Source organism: Chrysoperla carnea, chromosome 4 (assembly GCF_905475395.1).
Source record: "Chrysoperla carnea chromosome 4, inChrCarn1.1, whole genome shotgun sequence".
Taxonomy (NCBI): domain Eukaryota; kingdom Metazoa; phylum Arthropoda; class Insecta; order Neuroptera; family Chrysopidae; genus Chrysoperla; species Chrysoperla carnea.
The window spans coordinates 8819616-8838461 of NC_058340.1; the positions used below are offsets into that span (position 1 = coordinate 8819616).

At 28.9% G+C, this 18846-nt stretch overlaps 1 protein-coding gene across 1 annotated transcript; it reads left to right on the forward strand.

The window, feature by feature from the left end:
• Positions 1-3422: 3422 nt before the first annotated feature.
• LOC123297471 (4-coumarate--CoA ligase 1-like) lies at positions 3423-18367 on the forward strand. Its single transcript, XM_044879140.1, has 8 exons — positions 3423-3521; positions 3586-3725; positions 12063-12633; positions 13083-13271; positions 13732-13878; positions 14562-14878; positions 17804-17971; positions 18048-18367. Exons 2-8 carry the CDS (start codon positions 3639-3641, stop codon positions 18168-18170), a joined length of 1602 nt encoding a protein of 533 aa, XP_044735075.1. The 5' UTR covers positions 3423-3521; positions 3586-3638; the 3' UTR covers positions 18171-18367.
• The last annotated feature ends 479 nt before the right edge of the window (positions 18368-18846 follow it).

Genomic DNA, 18846 nt, shown 5'->3' on the forward strand with positions numbered 1-18846 from the left:
CTCGGAAAATGTTCTATTTATGATATTTTCCGAATTTGTATTAATAACGGAAACGTGTCTATACCTGTTTTCTTTTAAATTTGATGGACCATCGCTGACAATTGATTATTTGTTCACACTTTCGCTGCCTTGATTCGAGCCCGCAACCTCCCAGTCAGTAGCCAAACGCTCAAAGACTAACGCCTTAGACCGCTCGACCTCTGATCCGGATGAAATAATGTATGTGTCTTTCTATTTGACACACTAGAGATCAAACGCGTGAGCCGATTGTGTTGGGCGACCACCAGACACCATATTATGAATACAAAGATACAAAGATAATAAGATAATAGTACAAAGATAGATAAGCATTATTTTCACGTGAAAAAAAGATTAGCTATAGCAAAATAAAAACAACTTATACTGAAAATTATGAAAAGTATATTTAAATTCCAAGTAACCAATAACAAAAATGATAAATTATGCAAACTTTGAATTTGATAATTGACTTTTTAACTTTGAATATGATAAGAGCATATTTTTTTCGGATTTATCGAAACTACCGACATAGATCATATTTTCTGTACTTAATAATATCACTTAAACTATCATTAAATCGTAGGCGTATTTCATCAAATTTAGCTTGTCTCTTTCTCACTAATAATTGATGAAAACTCTTACTCGACTTTGAACGAGAATATTAGATTTTGCACGATGATTCCCGTAACATCTGGGTCGGCGAGTGCCAATAATTCACTCGAAGCACTTGATATTTGCAATAAAGATGCGTTTCTTTATGACCTAGAACATGGTGAACAAAAGTTTGAACCCCTCCCTAGGATAATTTCTGCGCATGAGCCTTTAAAATAAATATTTCTCGGAGGTTGTTTGTTTATCGGACTCTCTTAGGTAATACTTCATCAATATTGATAAGAATGTGGTTTCATTTTGAAGATCTACATATCCTCTTTTTGCATCCTTTGCATAGATTGCAAACACAAAAATTTTAATTTTTTTTTCCTACATAAAGATGTTTCCCGGCAAAAAATGTGCATTTTATCGAATTTTGTTATTTTTGTTGTGGTATTTAACCTGTTTTGAGAATAAAGAACAAAATAGATAAAATTAATTATACAATACAATGTTTTAATGGCGTACTTTATCGAAACAATACACTAATTACTTTTATTTCTAATTTTCTAAATATTATAGTTATTAAAACTAACTATGCGAATTATTATGATAAAGTGGAATTGAAATTGTATGTCAGTATTATTATTTTAAAATTCATTCAAGGTTTATTTTAGAATATGGTCTAATAATAGGAATTTCATATCAGAGTATATCTATACAATATATTCCAGAAATCCTTAGCCACCCTTTAATGAGATCTTTCTTGAAAAGATCTATAGTACCAAGCATTCTTGTACCAAGAAAATATTTACTTACATACCAGGCTAAGAACTTATTTCGCAACTATGTATTTTTTTACTGAATAGGAAATGAAACTTATGTTGTTGTTATCCAGCTTTACAAATAATTAATCAAACTTTGATTAACGACAGCAATACATATTTCCAAATTTTTTATCTATTTTATAATAGTTGTTGTGTGTTTTGACTTTTGATAGTAAAACTTTTTTGATAAATATTCTACTTTAGTTTTTATAACTTATCAATACTAGATCCGCTGATTAAATTTGATTAAAAACGTAATTGTATATTTATACATTTATGGCTTAAAAACGTAACACAATCAGACTATCAATATTTAAATTGTGAATTTTATCAGGTTAAAGTGCAATCAATGTTTTTAAAAACAATAGTCAATCAAAATTAAAAGTCGAGTATACGACAAAACTACCTTTTTTTTTAATAGTATATTCATGGGTGTAACAAGAAGAGGGCTGTTCAGTGCAACAGCCTGTACCTGGACCGTGGCCTTTATTTAGTAGTCTAAGTATGTGTTTTTTCCAAAATACTATTAAATTAATTAAATTTTGAGGCACAAAGTTTTTGAATTTGGCCATTTTTAAACCAAAACTTTCTCATGGTTTTCCTTTGGGTTAAAAATGTTAAAAATAACACGATCTTTCTGACTCACAGTGGTGCTATATCTTTGATCTTTTTGATCTCTCAGGGTAGAATGATTCCTCGTTATTTTAATTGAACTCTTAAAGCCATCTAGTACATTTATCGATAAATGGCTTCCGCCCGATAAAATTAATCGTTCAACAAAGACTTATGGTGATGTATAAACTAATTAGTGTTTCGTAACAAAAATATTTTACTACTTATGATTTATGGTAAGAAAAATTTCAACGTAAAATTTCTTTAATTTCTTTTTTTGTGATGGTTTTTGCAGGCTGTTTGTTTTACTCTTGGCTTTTGTTTGACACATTTTAACGATAATCAAATATGTCGTTACGGGTAAAATGATCCCCTTTATATACGTTTAAATGATCCCTATTTTGTATGTAATATTATAATTGGTCTTGAATGTGTTGATCTAGAATCTAGATGATTATTTTAGCAGTGATTTTTGTTTTCATACTAATCGTTGATGGAATGTAAAAGAACAGTTAATATTATTCTTACAATATTGGTCAAAACAATCGATCCTTTTGAGAAATATTGAAAAATTTGAACAGATCAAAAGAAATTATTACATTCCAATATTGAATAACATTTGAATAAAGAACCCAAAAATATTTTGACGTTGTACATATCACGAATAGTTTGGCTTTAAATTACATTTTGCTTAGGAAAATCATTATAGGCCACGTTCCCCTACCTGCACTGAATTGTTTCGGAAGGATAAAAAGCTGTTGGAAAGAGAGGCGGGTAAATGCTTCATGTTTGAGTCACTTAACTCTTGACTCTTGAGTGTACTTAACTTTAAGTGATATCATAAAGATCGCTTAACATTTTGGCTCTTACCATCTGTAATAACAATACATTTTCGATTCAACAGCGTTATCTCATGTTAGACTTAAATGGAATGTTGATATAATAAATTAATTTTATTTTAAATAACATGATACTAATTATACTTTGGTTTAATCCCCACCATTAATATTTTTATGATTATTAATAAAATATTAAGAGTAATGATTTTTATTATTATGTTATCTCGCAAAATAAACTCAAGTCACAATGGAATAAATGTTGTATGACATACACTCTACTCAACTAAAGTCAATATCACCGTGCAAAGTATTCAAACTGAATAAATGCTAATCAAGTTTCCAGTTGTTAGTTATAATCGGGTGCTTGTTTTGTGTGGAATATTATTATATTAAAAGAAATAAAATATTTTGTTTTGTACATACTCAAACTTATTTTATTTAATAATAAATAAACATAGTGATTTTGAATTAAGTTTTTTTTTTTAAACTTTTAATTAAAACAATAAAATGGCTTTATATAAAAATAAACAATTAATATTACTTGTAAATTCTGTACTTAATAAAAACAATAATTCAATAAAATTAGTATTGAATCAACAATTACTGTATAATGTAAATACCTCAAGTTGCTTAGGTATTTATACTGATGATGTGTTCAATATGATTTTATTATTTATATTATCATTTTTTTCTTGCAGAACATAGAAATAATTTTTCTACAAGTACAGTTAAACGAAAAATTCATCAATCAATGTTACCGTCAATTGATTTTCCACAAGTGACCTTACCAGAATATATGTATAAATATTATGATTTATGGAGTGATCGAATAGGACTGGTAAGCACTTTAAAATCTCTTATTATATTAATTAAAAACAATTTCATATTGAAATAAAATGATAATTTCACGTTAAGTGGTCGAATTTTTGTCGTTCCAAAGTTTTTGGGAATGAATGCGAATATGTAGTTATTAAAAAAAAATCCCAATTGTGGAATAGGATATTCGTAAAAATCAGCGAAAGTTTTTGGGTGTTAAACCTTTATTTTATAATAAAATAAATAATTTAAAAAAAATAAAAACCCGCTTAAATAAAATCTGAAAAGAAAGAAACAAATCCAGTTGTTTACATAGTTCCTCGTTTTTAACAAACGAGGCCCATTATTGGGAAGATTTGAGCCAGTCGCTATGTAAATTAGTTGACTTGTTTCTTTCTTTTCAGATTTTATTTAATGCAGTTGGGTTTTCTATTCTTTTATTTTTTATGTTATTTTAGACTTTTTAGTGTCTAATCAAATTTAAACATAACTAATATATATTTTTTTAATCCCCTTTTAATTTCTTTTATATTGATACCCTACTCGATAGGTTTTTCTTTATTAACGTATTACTATTTCGCTCCAAAAATCCGTCATTTTGTTTTGTTTTTTCAAACACCTATCTAAGAATACTTGGGTTTTTGAGAAAAATATAATGAAACCTTAAATGTTGAAATCCATCAAGCTGTTTGGAAGAAACTTACAAACAAATATGCATACGTACAAGATACGCGCGAAAAACATAACTACTCTTTAACAGCCGGGTAAAAATTAATGTAGGTATTAGCGAAAAAATCAATCTCACTTTTTCAATCTCCAATCTCTCAACTCAATCCTAGCTCCATAGATTCGTTAGTTCCCCAACTAGCTAGAATACCTAAAAAATAGCTAGCAATTGTTAAGCTAAAAAGAAATATTAATAACATAAATTTTTTTTTTTAAATACAGTTATTTAGATTTAATTAAGTATAATTTTCCCAATACCCTTGCACATTTTTATTTGCATATTTTTTGCTTGACGAACGATAAATTCAATGAATATTCTAGTACTTTTATTATTTTTTTAATTGCTAAAATTTTAATTTTAAAAGAACAGAATTTTTGATAAAATAATCAAAGTGTCTTCAAATATATATACAGTCTTGATTACTCGACCGTAGGGCAGAAAGGGTGCTTTGATAAATGATTTAATACAATTATGAAACTTTGTGAGTTTCTTGTTTGGCGAGTCTACCAAACTTTTCTCTACGACACACAATTTGGAGATAATGTATGCATGTGTGTGTCTGTGTGTCTACATACATCCGTGGTCATTTTTTTCGTCGTCGATATTGCGCGAACAAAAAATGATTTCAACATCGTTAAGGAGTTGATTGTATTAACCGCAATTCGATCCGGAAAGGATTTCATAGCATTCGGTCGAGTTTTTTTTTTTTAATTTTTTTTTTTTACTTTTTTTATGCTGGGATGTTATTTGCGTTGACCTTAAGGGTCGCACCAGACTGTATTTACGGTTTTTTTTTCTTTTGTTTTACAACCTGGGTGCCGCAACACTTTAACAAATTTTATTTATAAACAGTTTAAGGATTCAATAGAAATCATATTATGGTGTCTACCCACTGATACACTCTCCATACTACTTCCAGCCTTGTTTGAATATAGAGGTTTATATTTCTTGTCCAAAGTCCACATCGAAATTTTTATTTATGTGGTGGGAAGAACCAAACTATTAAGCCATACACACTAAAAGGCTGTGTATTGTACTATATTGTATGTATATCACAACTTCTATTTGCTTCAAAAAGTTAATGAACTTTGTCAAGGTTGTACCCACTGTACAAGATCTATGTCGATACAAATATTGACATTAACCTTTATAAATGTTTACTGATTAAATATCGATATTTATAATAAATTATTTAATTAGAATTTATATTTTTACATTATTGCATAAACATTCAGGAGTTTAGTATAATAATTAATGTAAAAATTAAGTTATAATGGTTTTGGAAATATTTAGGTGCACTCTTTATTAGAACGTGGCACTGTTTATTAGATACATTATACGCTCGTTTTTTTTTTCATTAAAAAAACAGTTTTTTTTTCGAAGAAAATAATTCAATGACTTAATTGTTTAATCCCGAAGTTTTTGCACACATAAATATAAGTTATTAATAGTTATTTAAAGGAAACGCATAGCATTGATTATTATACTGCACCAACTACCTTAAAAGTTTAAACTGTGGTTTGAAGATAACATACCCTGCGGCTGAACCGCTTTCACTTGTTAAATTTCATTTAAAAAGTTCATCAAACTGACAATCATTATAGGCCATACGACAGAGATCGATTTTTTTTTCGGGCAAAGCAGATTGAGATGCGGTTTTTTCTTTCTATTCGATTCAGGAAGATAATTATAAAACTTGTGGCCTATTTTAGTTCTATCACTAAGAGGATTATCACTAAATTTATGTAAATTTCATCCAAGTCCCTGTTTACAGAGCTCATTTCCAGTGTTTTTCATAAAATTAGTCACAAAATGTATCCAAAAACGGTATTAAGAGATTTTTAAGGTTTATGATCATAAATATGGTGCCGTGGCAAATTTTGTGCAAAATCTTGAAGGTGAGCTCGGTAACAAGGGACCTGATAAGCGACTTTAAAACACAGTATCGATTTTGGATGCATTTCATGACTAATTTTGTGAAAAATCCTGGAGATGAGCTCTGCAACCTGGGTACCCTGGTCTCCAGGTACATCGAAGAGTATTTTAGATATTATATTCGTATCAGCAACCTCGAAAACCGCTGGGTAAAATTATTTTAAATGGGTTTTATAACAATTTAGAGATAATATAGATGATGATGTTGTACAACCAGGTCATCCAAGTCACTAGATGCATCAAGGAAACTTTGGAACATCATATTCCTGATCTGCTACCCCAAAGACCCCCACCTCAGCAACCAAATTTAACTCAATTCGTTTCTATAAATTTTTTCCATAAGGTTGATCCTTACTATATGCCAAAAAAATGTTCATGTGTTGAATAAAATCAAAATAGGTCACTAATTTGATAATTGACTTCTGGATCTGTCTTGCCGTTTTTGGTGTTCTATTCTATTGGCGCCTAGTCTACAAAAAAAGACATTCTCGCGTTTGTATTAAAGACGCTAAGTACCTTTCCTTTACCGGTTAAGAATTTTAAATCATCCAAAACCAATCATAAACTATTGTTGAAATAAATAATTTTGATATTTTGGAAGCACTTAGGTATCATATACAGCCTTCTATTTTTGCTAATTTGTTTATGATGTTCAGAATATGAAAGTTTTCAGAATGAATGCAAATAATTCAGACTTTTAAGGATGTTTTAATTTTTTTTCGAATTCAATTTTCTTATATTATTTTATTATCTGTGGGAATTTTTTATTCTGGTCGAATAGAGTGAAAAGTAGGTAAATTAATCCTTTCAAACGTAAATATATGTATATTATGATTTTGATAATTTTAATTATATAATAACTGAAATCCCCTAGTTCAATATATTTAACACTTAGTGTCATATTATTATTTTGTCTAATATTCAATGATTTATGATGTATGTAAAATTTTAGCATCTCTGATAAAGGATGTTATATATTTTAGAAACATAATTTTTATTTAGATAAATTATCATAAAATTCAGTAAACATGCAATGAAATATAATGTTCATTGTGTGATAATTTTATTATTATAATTTTAACTTTCTTGATAATTTAAATTTTGAAATATCAGGAAATTTTAAAAATAAATATCGTTTTTAGTTAATATCGATTTTAAAAAAATCGAAAGTTTGGTAAAACTTGTCGATTATTATATAGGTGTACGGGAATGAGCGTATATCCACAAAATTAATTAATTTAATATCAATATGTTTCTAATTCTAATATAACTGTTTAAAATAATATTTTTTCGTGCCATTATTTTCTCTAGAAATGAATGAGATAAGAATAATTAAAATTAATTAGTTTTAATTTTAATAAAATAATTTTAGACAAGTTTATGCAAAAATTTTCTACGATCAGCAGTAAATAATTCTCAATCAATAAAATTAAAAATTGTTTCCATATTGACTCCAATCGCTCATAATCATTTTAACCACTGATATACAAATGTTTCTAATTTATAAAATATTAAAATTTCCTGTAAAATTATTATTCAAGTATCAAACCAAGCTATGGACTGCGACTAAAGTTCATTTTGAAAGTTTATTTTAAAATGAACTATAAAAAAGATAGCAGCAAATACCGAATAACTTTCTCTAATTCTGTAATTAATTGTAAAACGTTTTCGTTGGATATTCAGTTGGCGGTATCTCCGTTAGGATTGCTCTTACGAAAAGGAAATACGAACCAATATCTTAGTTTTTTTTCTATTTTATCAAGGTGTTTATATTCTATTTTATCACACTATTTCTGAAAAAACGTACAGATTTCGAATTGTTTAAGAATTTTGTGAAAAAAATGTAAACATTTCTAAAAGTAGTACAATATCTCGGCAAACTTTAACGCTAGAAACTCATTAAAAATATGTAATAGAAAATTTAGAAAGAAACAAATTTTGTTTAAAATATTTTTAAATTACTTCCCATTTTTGTCAATTTTTCTTGTGTTAATATTCTTAAAAAGATTTTGTGTAGCTACCGTTTATTGTATTTATATTTTCTTAGTTTAAAATTTAATGCCAATAGTTTCATTAAACTATGGGTTCTTACTATGCCCAGATTGTACATAGATGTTTAAAAAAGATACTTTTAAATTCCGGTAATCATACACAAAAATTATACACCCTTATCAAATTGGTTTTATCCAGCGTAAATGGGCTCTTTTAATCGCCGCTTGACGTACACAATTATTTAATAATTTATTCAATTAAATTGCAATAATAATTATGTACAGACCTTTGAACATATTAATTAATTATTTGCACTTGATAATACTAAGCACCTGGCGTTGGTAATTAAATTCTAATTATTTAATTGGAATGATAAGATAAGAAGCTATTGTATAAAAAACAAGTGAAAACAAACAATTGACTGAGTTAATTGTTGAAATACCATGTATATACAGTGTTGATTACACTGTCACATTACATATACAAACATGTCACACATATACATTTAACTGATATACCCATATAATACTATACAATTTGCGCATAATTCGCGCTCACGGGTAAACAGTAACGTTTACGAAAAATTGTTTCGAACAAAGTTGTTTGTTTTCTTATGAGGAACATTTTTCAAATTTAAACTTTTGTCCTATCTCTAACGGTTTACAAGATGGGTCCTACGGACCCAAGACTCAATTGACCTATGTTGCTCATTTACGAACTTGACCTCACTTTTTACGTCCTCAGCACGCTATAAAAATTTCAGCTTGATATCTCTTTTCGTTTTTGAGTAATTGTGATGACAGACGGACGGACGACAGACAGACAGAGAGACAAGTGAAAATGGACTAATTAGATGATTTTATGAACACCTATACCAAAATTTTTTTCGTAGCATCAATATATTGAAGCGTTACAAACTTGGGACTAAACTTAATATACTATGTATATATATTTCATATATACATGATATAAAAATAAGTAAGATTTTTTTAAAACTACACATTAAGCTTCATATCTTACTTAATATACTATATAATAGTGCGATTAACCACTTTCTAAAATGACATCTCAAAAGCATAAGCAATTCGATGAAGTTAGAATGTCTTAAGCTTACGTAGCCCCTGTGTGACAAATTTTTTTAATTATTGATTACTTTTTAAGAAAATCTCCAGTTTTAACGATAACTAAAAATATCAAAATAAAGCATGATTACAAAAATTTGCTATAATGGTGGTTTTCAAGATTAGCCGGATTGAATAAGCCATAAAAAAAGTAAAGAAGATTAAGAGTTTTAAATCTGACAAAATCTTATTTGCATATCGTATGATGGCCTTGTACGCTTGTGGAAACTGGTTGTAAAGTAGATGCAGGGTTGGTAAAAATAAGAAAGGACTAAATGGCGATATGTTTTCAAAATATACTTATATATTTTTTGGTCCAATCGTTAAAACGGTTGTGTACATTATTGATGTGTTTGTTACGCTTGTTTATTTGTTACGCTTTCACGCAAAATAAGCGAATGGTTTTTAATGAAACTGCACAGCAATATAGTTCCTGCATCAGAATAACACATGAGCTATAAATAAAAAAGATACAGATACTACAATTTAAAAAATTGAAAACTGGGCATATCTTTTAGCTGCGTAAAACAATCTTTTCAAGTGTTATGGAACGTTGATAAGTTTGATAAATGAGATCAAAAGAGCTAGAGGCTATAAAGCGGTGGTTTTACTTTTAAGCCCAATGAAGCGGGCGGGTATCAAGCTAGTATAAAATAATTTTATCTACACTTGTCTGGATTACCTATACTTATACCTTAATTAAGCAAATTGTTTACCAGTCGAGTTTATCAAAAAAAATAAGTATTTGCAAATGTTTATTTATATTTTGTTTATTTAATTTGTTATAAATTGTAAAAACAATATTTGCAATACAAAAAAACAAATCATTAGGTTGTGTTCCAAAGTACAGAGTCCAAAACCACACACCACAGCAAACAGTTCAATTAATATAAATATTATTAAGTATATGTATGTATATTATGATATGATATAATAATCAATTGATGATGACGAAATATATTTATCAACAGAGATTATTAATTACATCCTATTAAATTTAATAAATGGAATGTGTGTATTAATATGTGTTTTATTGATACATATATTTTAATTGACATGTCATTTTAAGATTTCAAATGTTGCTTAGTTCATAAATTTGGCAATATAAGTAATCATAAAATTTAAGAAAATTTAAATATAACCTTCACCTTGTCAGACTGGACGAGATACAATAAGACTTAGATAAGACCAAGACTATAACTTAAGGATGTATGAGCACGGTAGTGGAGGCACAAATTTAAAAAATTGATATTTTCAATTTTGATTATAATATATGTTATAACTTGACGATATAAGACGAAAAGTAAGAATCCAAATTTTGCGATATCTGGCGTATTTTTTTAAATATCGAAAATTCAAAATTTTGTCTCAAGTTACTCAGCTTTCGATATTTGGTAAAACACATTTGGTACATTTATAAAGATATACTAAAATTTATCATCAAAGTTGAAAATAAGATAAAAATAATTTCAACCTTAAATCTACCCTGCTCGTACATCCCTTATATGGACGGAGACACTTGGTTTGTTTCTTTTCTGTCATTGCTAATATGCCTACTTTCTATTAAAAAGTTTTTTTTTTTTTTTTTAAATTTATTTTCATTCGTTCCAAGGGAAAATGGTCAAAAACCTTCAAAATATGTCGTTTTTTGAGATTTCTCCATTAGAGTAATGTATTTTATATCGATTTTCAATGATATTTTTCTTAAAAATTTGCATGGATACCTAAGCTGAAATTTTAACCACATATTCTTTGAGTAAAAGTCATTAAAAAAATTTTGAGCCTTTAAATCAATTATTGTTGCCATGCTTATACATCCTTGATATATAATTTGTCTAAAACAAGAATAATAGTTCAGTTTAAGATGTTACAAATAAAGGAAAATGAAAAAAACCGCTCATTAGTTCTATTACTAATATCATTAGTAATGCATGAGTGGCAAATGTTTCTATTTGTTAATAAACAATATCTTGTTAATTCAATGGAACGGTTATTGTTGAAAGTTAACTTACAAAGTTAATAAATAGGCAACTTCAATTACTGATACGTTATACATGTATAATAGTTTTCGATGATTTGACAAACAATTAACATTTACGTCATACAAGTTGCCTAATTACTAATTTTTTAAGTGAACTTTAACATTGATCGTTTCATTGAATTAAAAATTTATTGTTTATTAACAGATAGAAACATTTACGCCACTTATATGTGTTAATTTATGCGCTAGTAATGATATTTGACACCTAAGAAATACATTCCATGACGTTTTAGCAAAATCCGAGCGGTTTCTTTCATTTGTTTTATTAGTCGATTTTTATAACATCTTTTACTGTACTATAACTACGATAGAAAAACCAAGGCCATTACTCTATCATCAAACCCTAACATTGTGTTCTTAGTTACGAAATATTTTTTATTAGTTCGTGAACTCAGCAATAAATAATAATAAATTTAAATTTAAGTTTAACATTCCCCTCGTCAAACTGGGCAAAATCTTACCTCGACGCTTTAACGCTTGACATTGGAAAGAAACTATCTGGTTAATTCAAACACTTAATAATGAAAACATTTTTTTTTTCAGCAATGCTGTGATACAGATCGTCAATACACCTATAATGAATTAGCAGTTCGCACAAAAGCTTTTGCCGCAAATCTTAAGAATAAAATTGACTTACAAGATGGTGATGCAGTATGTACAATTTTAGGAAATATCCCAGAATACTCAATTATTAGTTTAGGTATAATACATGCAAATTGTGTTTGTACAACATGTAATCCAGTGTACACATCCGAAGAAATCTATAAACAATTAATTAACTCTGATGCAAAATGTATAGTTGTTTCAAATGATGTATATGATAGAGTAAAAGTTGCAGTAGATAAATTACCAAAACCATTACCTATAATTGTAATAAATCCACAAAATGGTTCAGTTCCAAAAGGAGTACATAATTATGAAGATTTCGTAAATCCAAATACCAATTTAGATGTATTAAGTAAATTAAAAAAACCATCATTGGATGACACCATATTTAGACCGTATTCTAGTGGTACCACTGGTTTGCCAAAAGGTGTGGATTTAACGCACCGAAATCTTGTTTGTAATTTAGAACAACAAACATCTTCAAAAATGCTTGTTATTCCATCATTAGGTAAGCACTTTTTTTAAATTTATTTATAATTTTTATTATAATTTTAATGAGATGTAGGACATGCGGCATGGTTCTTTTAAATGTATCACTTAAACTTCTCCCTCGGTTTCCAAAACGCAATTTTTAATTTTAGAAATTAGATCAATAGTTGTTGCAGTACCTAATTATCGGTGTTACATGAAAATAATAATGTTTTAAAAGTTGTATAATATGAATATTGTAGATGAACAATAGAAAGAGTTTTCCAAAATTGTCAATTATAAGCGAAATATTGGCGTGAAAACTTTCTAGTCACAAAACAAGAAAAACTTCCATCTTCAAACTTTCATTTTTGATAAGTAAAATTATTACTTATCAAATTTAAAATTTTCAAGCGAAATATGCGATTCTCTGCAAACCTTGATTTATGATTACTGCTTTTATATTAATTTTATTCTCGATAATTTTAGGTGAGGATTATCCATTGGTCGTACCAGGAATTTTGCCTTTTTTCCATATTTATGGATTATCTGTGTTATTGTATGGAAAGTTAATTCTTGGACAAAAGGTTGTAGCTATGCCAACCTTTACAATTAATAAATTTGTTGACATGCTCAAGAAACATCAACCACACAGCTTGCACGTAGTGCCACCTTTAGGTGAGTTAGTATTAAAAATTGATGATAGGTTAGGTTAGAGTGGCTGTCCTGGGGTGGGATACACTTAGCCCATTAGGTCCGTTGTGATACCGAAAAAGGATGGCCCATCCCCGGCCACTACTCCATGAACCATTTGGAGCTGTTGAAGAGCAGCGGGAGTGCTTTGACGTCGACGAAATTTAGGTTGGAGAGGTCGTCAAAGAGAGGCCGGCTCAAGTAAATCCATCTCCTTGTGGCAAGAGCTAGACAGTGACAGAAGATGAGATATGGTTTCCTCCTCCTCCCCATTGTGAGAGCTCTTGTAAGATTGTGCTCAGACCATATCTGTCTTGTAGTACAACAAGGACGTTCCTCCCTGCATCTAAGATTGAGCTTCTTTAAGATATCCTCTTTAAGTTGCCAGCTTGCAGTTTCTCTCAATATTTTCAAATCAAATAATTTTCTAATTAATTTTTTACAGTGTTTTTAATGAGTTTAAATCCTAACATTACGAAAGAAGATTTAAAGAATGTGGGAATTGTATTAAGTGGAGCAGCTCCAGTTGGCTTATCCGATTTCGACAATTTGAAAAAGAAACTCAGTTTTAAAGAATGTTGCATTATGCAAGGTATGTATTATCAAGGTAGAAAAAAATTATATTACTAGAAGGTACTACAGATATTCATTCAAGAGACCCAAGGAATCTTCAAAACCATCTAAGCTTTTTGTCTTTTCGCTTAATCAATAAGTATAATTCTTTTAAAACCAATTGGAAGAGAAAAACAAGCTTAGTAGTTTATTAAAATCTACACTAGCTTAAATTTTTCCAATATAATTGGCCTTGATTGTTAAAGTCGCTATGTAAACTACTGGACTTGTTTTTTTCTTCCCTGAGACCGGTAAACTTATTACATTTTAATAAATCTTTTGTTTTAGTCATTTACTCTTTCAAACCTTTCGTATTTAAGTTTCCATCTCATAATTCTAAAAACGATTTTTATCAAAAAAACTTTCAAAAAAATCTGTTGAGAGCTTTAAAATTTTTAACAGACTTGCGACACATTAGCTGAATTTCATTTAAAAGAAAGACCTTGTTATTTTTTTTGAAAACTACTGTGTGAAAAATTTGTTGGGCATATTTGCACTTTAGGTCGAGCCATTTAAAATTCCCGATCAAAAATTTATTGCTATTTGGTAACTACTGAAAATATAGAGTTCGTTAGAACATCAGATACTGTATCTTAGACTATTAATCCTTTGTATTTATAAAGAATAAAATATAATATTGATGTAATTATTCTTGGTCTACAGGATATGGTTTAACTGAAACGTCGCCAGTTGCATTAGGTTTTCATCGAAAATTGAAAAATTATAATCCTGGATCCATCGGTCACTTATTACCAAACACAGAAATGAGATTAGTCGATCCATCAACGGGTAAAGACGTTGATGACGGACAACTTGGAGAATTATGGCTTCGTGGACCACAAGTTATGAAGGGATATTATAAAAATGAAAAAGCAACCAAAGAATCAATTACGGAAGATGGCTTTTTCAAGACTGGAGATATTGCATGTGTTGAAGATGGTTTAGTCTATATTAAGGATAGGATAAAGGAATTAATTAAGGTACGTTTGCAACTAAAAAAATTCCGTACTTAAAATGATGTACAAGTGAAATTTACAAAATTGAAGAAAACCCCCGACCAATTTTTTGGAACCAACCCTAAGCTCGCACTTGATACATATCTAAGAAAACTCCCTATTAATTTACTTTTTTCCTTAAATCCTTATAACACCCCTTTTTTTGGGTCGGTTGTTAAAAATACAAATACATTACGACTTTTTATACCATGTATATAGGAAATATACATAGTATATTAAGTTTAGTCCCAAGTTTGTAACGCTTAAAAATAATGATGCTAGGAAAAAAATTTTGTCATAGGTGTTCATAAAATCACCTAATAAGTCCATTTCCGGTTGTCCGTCCGTCCGTCCGTCCGTCCGTCCGTCCGTCTGTGGACACGATAACTCAAAAACGAAAAAAGATATCAAGCTGAAATTTTTACAGCGTACTCAGGACGTAAAAAGTGAGGTCAAGTTCGTAAATGAGCATCATAGGTCAATTGGGTCTTAGGTCCGTAGGACCCATCTTGTAAACCGATAGAGATAGAACAAAAGTTTAAATGTAAAAAATGTTCCTTATCAAAAATTAACTTTGCATATTCCATTCAAAATTATTAATTATTCCAAAATTACAAGTATTGGTTTTTTCGATTTTTTGGAATTTTTTTAAGGGGTACCCCTTTATACAAAATCGAAAAAATCGAAAAAAAAATGTTGGCTCCGATTTCGATAAAACTCTGTTTATAAGGTAATTTTGACCCATAATTTACAAAAAACGTATTTATATAACGATTAGGAAACTAGTTTCGGAGATATCGAGCCAAAATATGGGATAATGGGTGAAATTTCAAAAACTATGCTTCCAATCATCAAATGAATACGATTTTTGAATTTTTTGGGTCAAAATTACCTTATATACTAAGTTTTATCCAAATCAGAAACCATAAATTTTTTTCGATTTTTTGGAATTTTTTTAAGGGGTACCCCTTTACAAAAATCGAAAAAATCGAAAAAAAAATGTTGGCTCCGATTTCGATAAAACTCTATTTATAAGGTAATTTTGACCCATAATTTACAAAAATCGTATTTATATAACGATTAGGAAACTAGTTTCGGAGATATCGAGCCCAAATATGGGATAATGGGTGATATTTCAAAAACTATACTTCCAATCATCAAATGAATACGATTTTTGAATTTTTTGGGTCAAAATTACCTTATATACTAAGTTTTATCCAAATCAGAAACCATAAATTTTTTTCGATTTTTTGGAATTTTTTTAAGGGGTACCCCTTTACAAAAATCGAAAAAATCGAAAAAAAAATGTTGGCTCCGATTTCGATAAAACTCTATTTATAAGGTAATTTTGACCCATAATTTACAAAAATCGTATTTATATAACGATTAGGAAACTAGTTTCGGAGATATCGAGCCCAAATATGGGATAATGGGTGATATTTCAAAAACTATACTTCCAATCATCAAATGAATACGATTTTTGAATTTTTTGGGTCAAAATTACCTTATATACTAAGTTTTATCCAAATCAGAAACCATAAATTTTTTTCGATTTTTTGGAATTTTTTTAAGGGGTACCCCTTTACAAAAATCGAAAAAATCGAAAAAAAAATGTTGGCTCCGATTTCGATAAAACTCTATTTATAAGGTAATTTTGACCCATAATTTACAAAAATCGTATTTATATAACGATTAGGAAACTAGTTTCGGAGATATCGAGCCCAAATATGGGATAATGGGTGATATTTCAAAAACTATACTTCCAATCATCAAATGAATACGATTTTTGCATTTTTTGGGTCAAAATTACCTTATATACTAAGTTTTATCCAAATCAGAAACCATAAATTTTTTTCGATTTTTTGGAATTTTTTTAAGGGGTACCCCTTTAAAAAAATCGAAAAAATCGAGGAAATTTTTTTCTCTCCAATTTCGGTAAAAGTCAGTTTATAAGGTAATTATGACCCATAAATGACAAAAATTGTATTAATATAACGGTTAGGCAACTAGTTTCGGAGATATCGAGCCAAAATATGAGAAAATGGGTGATATTTCTAAAACTATGCTTTCAATCAACAAATGAATACAATTTTTGAATTTTTTGGGTCAAAATTACCTTATATACTAAGTTTCATTCAAATCAGAAACCATAAATTTTTTTCGATTTTTTGTTTATGTACTTTAGTTTATGTATATGAAATATACCAAGGTATACTAAGTTTTGTCCCAAGTTTGTAACGCTTAAAAATATTGATGCTATGAACAAAATTTAGGTATAGGTGTTCATAAAATCATTAAATTAGTCCATTTTCGGTCTGTCTGTCTGTCGTCTGTCCATTTGTCATCACGATAACTAAAAAACGAAAAAAACATATCAAGCTGAAATTTTTATATAATGCATCTAAGTGAGCAGTATACATGTGTTCTCTCCCACTCTTTGCAGGCACACAACAGAAGAACTGTTGTATAGCTGAAAAGACATCGAAGCCACGATACAAGTCTTTTTTGCAATTTCATATAACATCTATAATATCTCTTACTTAGATGCATTGCTTAACGCATGTACTTTGTCATACTCGCGATATTTATATGCCTAGATGTAAATCGAACTAGTGGTATATGTGTGACATGTATGTATGTGTAATGTGAAAGAGTAATCAATACTGCCTATACATGGTATTTCAACAATTAATTCAGTCAATTGTTTGTTTTCACTTGTTTAAATCAATTTTCGTACAATTATTATTATCAAAATATAAGTTTGGCAACTTTTATTAGTGCAACATTTGAATTTTGATTTTTGGACTAAATTGTTCGAAATCTCAACCTTTCTACATGAACCTACTAATTAAACTCTAAAAGTCTAAATATTATTCTGTCAATCTTTTACAACACAAACTTTTGATACAGGTTAAAGGATTCCAAGTTGCTCCAGCTGAGTTAGAACAGATACTTCGTTCGCATCCAGATATTGTAGACTGTGCTGTTGTTGGAGTTCCTCATGAATTCTTTGGAGAATCTCCTAAAGCGTTTGTTGTAAAACGAGAAAATTCAAAAATAAGTGCAGATGATGTTGCTGTAAGTATTTAATAATAAATTTTATTTTACAAACTATTATTTACTTCAAACTAACAAAACATTTTCTTTCAAATAGGATTTTCTTGCCAAGCAAGTAGTGGAATATAAAAGATTAAGTGGAGGTGTGGAATTTTTAAATGCAATACCAAAATCTGCAGCTGGTAAAATTCTTCGAAGAGAATTAAGAAGTCAAAAATAAATCTCTGAAATAATTTTATTAAGTAATTCTTAAAAGTTACGAGACAGGCGGGATTTGTACATTTTGTTTTGAACATGAGAAAATTGTTCGAATGTGGTTTCTTGTTGTCTGTTAAGTTTTTATTTTTTATTAGTTTTATTTGTTACGATAAGTTAGGTATACTATTGTTAAAACTTTTAATAAACTATTTTTTATAACATGGCATTTTTATTTACTCAGACTGTCAACACACAGAACGTTAGTAAAATTATCGATATCTTTGATCTCATAAAAATTAATCTCACAGCTTCTAATTTTAATTAGGGGAAGGTGTTCTATAATGATCCCCCTAAGAGAAAATGTTATTTATAGCCAAAATATTCGACATATGTATAACGTCGAAATATTTTTGATTTCTTTATTCAAGTGTTGCAATACTGGCATGCCAATTTCTTTCGATTTGTTCCAATTTTTAGAACTATTCAATATTTCTCAAAGGGATCGTTTTACTGACCTTGTAATAATAGGTGGATAAAGTGATCCCATTGCATTTTTTATCAAACGGTATTTTAGCGTATATAAGGGGGATCATTTTACCTGTAACGAAATATTTGAATATCGTCATAAAAACTGACCTTTATTATAAGTCTTGAAAAATGTGTTATAATATTATTAAAAGTCAACAGAAGCCAAGAGT

Excerpts from the sequence above, each read along its gene's own strand:
- LOC123297471 (XM_044879140.1), top strand. The coding sequence starts at position 3,639 with ATGTTACCGTCAATTGATTTTCCACAAGTGACCTTACCAGAATATATG. Across the intron at positions 12,634-13,082 it reads GCTTGTTATTCCATCATTAG|GTGAGGATTATCCATTGGTC; the intron begins GTAAGCACTTTT and ends CGATAATTTTAG. Across the intron at positions 14,879-17,803 it reads GGATAAAGGAATTAATTAAG|GTTAAAGGATTCCAAGTTGC; the intron begins GTACGTTTGCAA and ends CTTTTGATACAG.